The following is a 3,785-nucleotide window of genomic DNA, read 5'->3' as shown; positions in this document are numbered from 1 at the left end:
CGCCTCTGCAGTGCAGACACTCAGTAAAAACCCGGCATACTAAGATGTGCCTTCCACTGGGATTTAAAAGCACATTGCTCTGAATTAGTTGGCTAATGCTGTAAGAAAGGACAGTTCTGTAACACCATCCTTCTCCTTGGTCCTGGGTACGAGTAGGAGCACTCAAGCTGATCTGACCTGCTGCCCTGGAACCAGACAGAGTGGGTTCTTGGTAACATGAGTGGGTTAGGAATTGCTTTCAGTAGGATCAGGTGCATGATGTAACCGAAGATCTGTTAATGACAGGGCTGTCTTGTTGTTTTGAACAGGAAGTACATCTTTTGACCTCTTCAGTAATTTGAATGGTACAGTTAAAGATGATTTTTCTGAATTTGACACACTTCGAACTTCCAAAAAGCCAGGTATGAATCAAATTCTTAGCATGCGGACAGTTTGGGTTGATAGTCTCAGCAACAAATGTCTCTATTCTTAAATTTTATTAAAAAAAAAAAAAAGAAACAAACTACTTTCACTAAGGAGAAGATTAAAGCAGGTGATAATGCAGCAGTAAAAGTTTGTTAACATTTTGGCCTGTGCATGAACTTACGGGGAATGGGCCTTTTGCATTGTAAGCCACAGAATTTCACTTTGTAACCTTTGGCTGCATTGACCCATAAATCTGTTTGACTTCTAAATTCACAGTATCCAGCATGTTTGGAGTATGGCTTATGCTCAGAGAGTCAAACAGAATGATGTTGACTGAATTTCTCAAATCTGTAAATTCTAGTGTGTAACAATAGTAGGAAGATGAGAAAATACACGTCTGTGAATGCTTTATTTTTTATTTGGTCATTAGTCACTAAAATAAAAACTGACAGACCTGAATGTCTAAGTGCTTTCATACTGTGTACTTTCAGGATGGTTCTGCCTGAAAGAATGGTGACTAATTTGAAGCTGGGCTAGGTTGCTTTAACACAAAAGAGAAAAGCTGGGTGGAATCTAGCTAGGAAGGGTGCAGCAGTGGTGTAGCACAAGGGCAGAAGCCAAGGCTTTTGAATATCTTTTCCCTGGAGACTGTTAGTCCCATCTGTTGCAGCATAGCTGAGAGAATATTCATCAGGGCAAATCAAAGGAGCGCCTTCAGTAGAGCACTGCAACTCTTAACTGTAGCTTCTTCATACTCTTCTAAAGAACATTTATCTGCTTGCATGCTATAAGGGTGTAACGTACTGAAGCGGTTAAATCTGACTAATGCAAACATCAGACTTCAAAACATTTCTGTTGTTGGAGACTTCAGGATTTTCTTTACTTGGCTGTGTAGATCAGTGAGATAAGTGTTTTGTTTTTCTCTTTGTGTTGTTTCAGCTGAATCAGGTTCCACTTTGCCATCTCAGCATAGCGGTACCACAAGTCCTGATCTCTTTGATTCCCAACACTCAAGCGTGACATCAGGCAAACAAAGCGCAGCTCGGAAAACCCCTGAGTCTTTTTTGGGCCCCAATGCGGCTTTGGTGAACCTGGATTCCCTGGTTTCTAAGCCACCGCAACCTGTTACTTCACTGAATCCATTCTTGGCACCAGGTCTGTTTCTGCGCGTTCCTTCGGTTTTCTGTGTTAGCTTTCCTTTCCTGTAGGAAAACTCTGCATAACGCAGTCCTATTTGATTTAATGTAAGCTGGTTTTGGCTTGTTTTTCTTGATTATTTCAGCCAGCAGATCATGACTGAGAGCAGGAGGGTGAGGCATCATGGTTTCAAGGCGTTCTGCCAGACCCTGAAAGCACAGAGTTTCTGCTCTTGTGTCTGGAGCTGATCTGCTGGCTGAGCTCTGTTCAAGCAGTTTCTCTTACACTTTTATCTTTTCTTTCTCAAAATGATCTCTGTTAGAAGGCAGCTTTGGGTTATTAAAAATGGCTGAGCTAAAGCTGATTGATTGTCAGAACAGGTAAAAGGTGAATGTGTGCCACCAGAGAATCCCTTGGGAAGGTAATAAGTAGGAGGCTCTTGTGGAAGCAGGCAAGGATTACCCTTTTGCTTGTGCTACAGCAGGCACAGTAGCATCTCTCACTGCAACCTGAGGCTCCAGATAGCCAGCTCTGCAGTGTAATTTAGTGGGTTGCTGGTTAGGCTGTCTTTAGGCTAGCACAATAAACCAGTTCTGATCAAAACACACTCTCAGTATATTTTGAAAAAAATAGGCAGTTCTGTAAATTGGCCCCCGTTAGAAGTGAGCCTTTACTTGTAGCAGACTTAGATGGTGACACTAAACACGTGGAAGATGTACGTATTTTTTAAAAGCTATTATATGCACTGAAATTTCTTTGTGACATGAGGATGGTGAAATACTTTAAAATGCTATGTCAGTGTTTATTTTCTTCACTCTTCCAACGGAGAAAAAGACAGTTTATTAAACTCCTTGGGCAGGAAAAAAACAGTAACTCTAAACAGCCTTGGCAGTGTTTAGCAAGAGGAAGTCTGTGTATCTGCCATTACCGGTTACTACAAAAAGTTTATAAGGGGTCACTGGGCCATCCAAATGACGCTACACATATACGGTAAAAGGAATGTGGAGTGTTGGCAGCAGTCCAGAGAACCTCAAACGCTGGGAAAGTTATTCTCTGCTTTTTCTAGCACCACTGTAATTCGGAAACAACTTGTTTACTTTATGAATTCTTGTCAAAACTCAGTGCCAGAAACATGTACAGCTTCTAAATGGAGTTGACTGGATGAGCTCTTGAAGCAAATGCCCAAATCTACAGTAGCCAGATTGCAGCGACGGAGTACAGAGAGCCTGCAGTTCTCTTCCGTAATGCAAATTTGAACTAGCATTTAAAAAAAGAATTAGTGATCTGGGCGTCATGGCTGGGCATGTTCCAGGTAAACACATTTAGAACCTGTCTCTCTGGTGACTACTGTCAGAAGTGGACACTGTTGGTCAGCAAGGAGATGTTTTGCGGCAGGTTCAAGGAAACAGACTGTGCACCAGTGCAGCCCCAGTTTGCGGAATGGCATCCACGCAGGTTTTACCGCAGGGTGTTTTGGGGTTGGGAGCATGCGGGGATGTACAGAAGGTGCATTCTTTGCCAGAAAATATGATCTCCAGAACCTGGTATTTATGGAGGTGCGATCTCTTTCCGTCTTCCCCCTTCTTCTCTCAAAACCAGGCGCTGCTACAGCACCAACTCCAATCAACCCCTTCCAAGTGAATCAGCCTCAGCCGCTCACTCTAAATCAGATGCGAGCGAGTCCTGTGATGGGAACCAGCCCTTCTTTCAGTGCCGTGCCACCGATAAGCATGGAGCCAATACCTCTGCCTTCTATGGCCCCGGTGCCTGTGGGAATGGCGCCAATACCAGCCATGGGCACTGTGCCGTCTATAACGAGAATGGGCCAGGGGCTGAACGTGAGCATTGCAGGATCAATGACCCAACCTCTTCACAGTACAGGAATCCCGCCGTCAGCATCCCAGTCTACAAATACAACTAACCCTTTTCTCCTATAAAGACCCAATTAAAGGAACTTTTCTTTTCATAGTGTTTCCAGGCTGAAGTCTTTACAGCGAAATGAACGTGGCCTGTGTGGACTGAGCGGTGTGTAAGAGACTTGGAAGTAGATTTGCAGTTTACAGTTATGATCTTTGAAGAGTTGTCTCTACTTACCAGTTAATCTAAATCTAGTCTTTGCTACAGATGGTACCTTACTTTGGCTTGTTGAGCATTATGTGAAATGTTCAGACTTTTCACCAAAGTTAGATTCTGCCCATTTTGTTACTTTGTTAATCATTTCAATACACTTTCTAGGGAGAGCC

General features: G+C 43.2%; 1 protein-coding gene across 1 annotated transcript in view; it reads left to right on the top strand.

The window, feature by feature from the left end:
* Positions 1–3,508, top strand: part of EPN2 (epsin 2) — a 20,747-nt gene extending 17,239 nt beyond the window's left edge. Inside the window, 3 exon segments of the mRNA XM_010081856.1 lie at positions 309–401; positions 1,345–1,560; positions 3,142–3,508. Coding sequence (XP_010080158.1) covers positions 309–401; positions 1,345–1,560; positions 3,142–3,479 — 647 coding nt within the window. The 3' untranslated portion in view covers positions 3,480–3,508.
* Positions 3,509–3,785: the final 277 nt, after the last annotated feature.

This window comes from Pterocles gutturalis, unplaced genomic scaffold (genome assembly GCF_000699245.1).
Source record: "Pterocles gutturalis isolate BGI_N339 unplaced genomic scaffold, ASM69924v1 scaffold2944, whole genome shotgun sequence".
Lineage (NCBI taxonomy): Eukaryota > Metazoa > Chordata > Aves > Pterocliformes > Pteroclidae > Pterocles > Pterocles gutturalis.
Note: the sequence above shows the minus strand (reverse complement) of the source record. Positions and strands in the feature narration are given on the sequence as shown.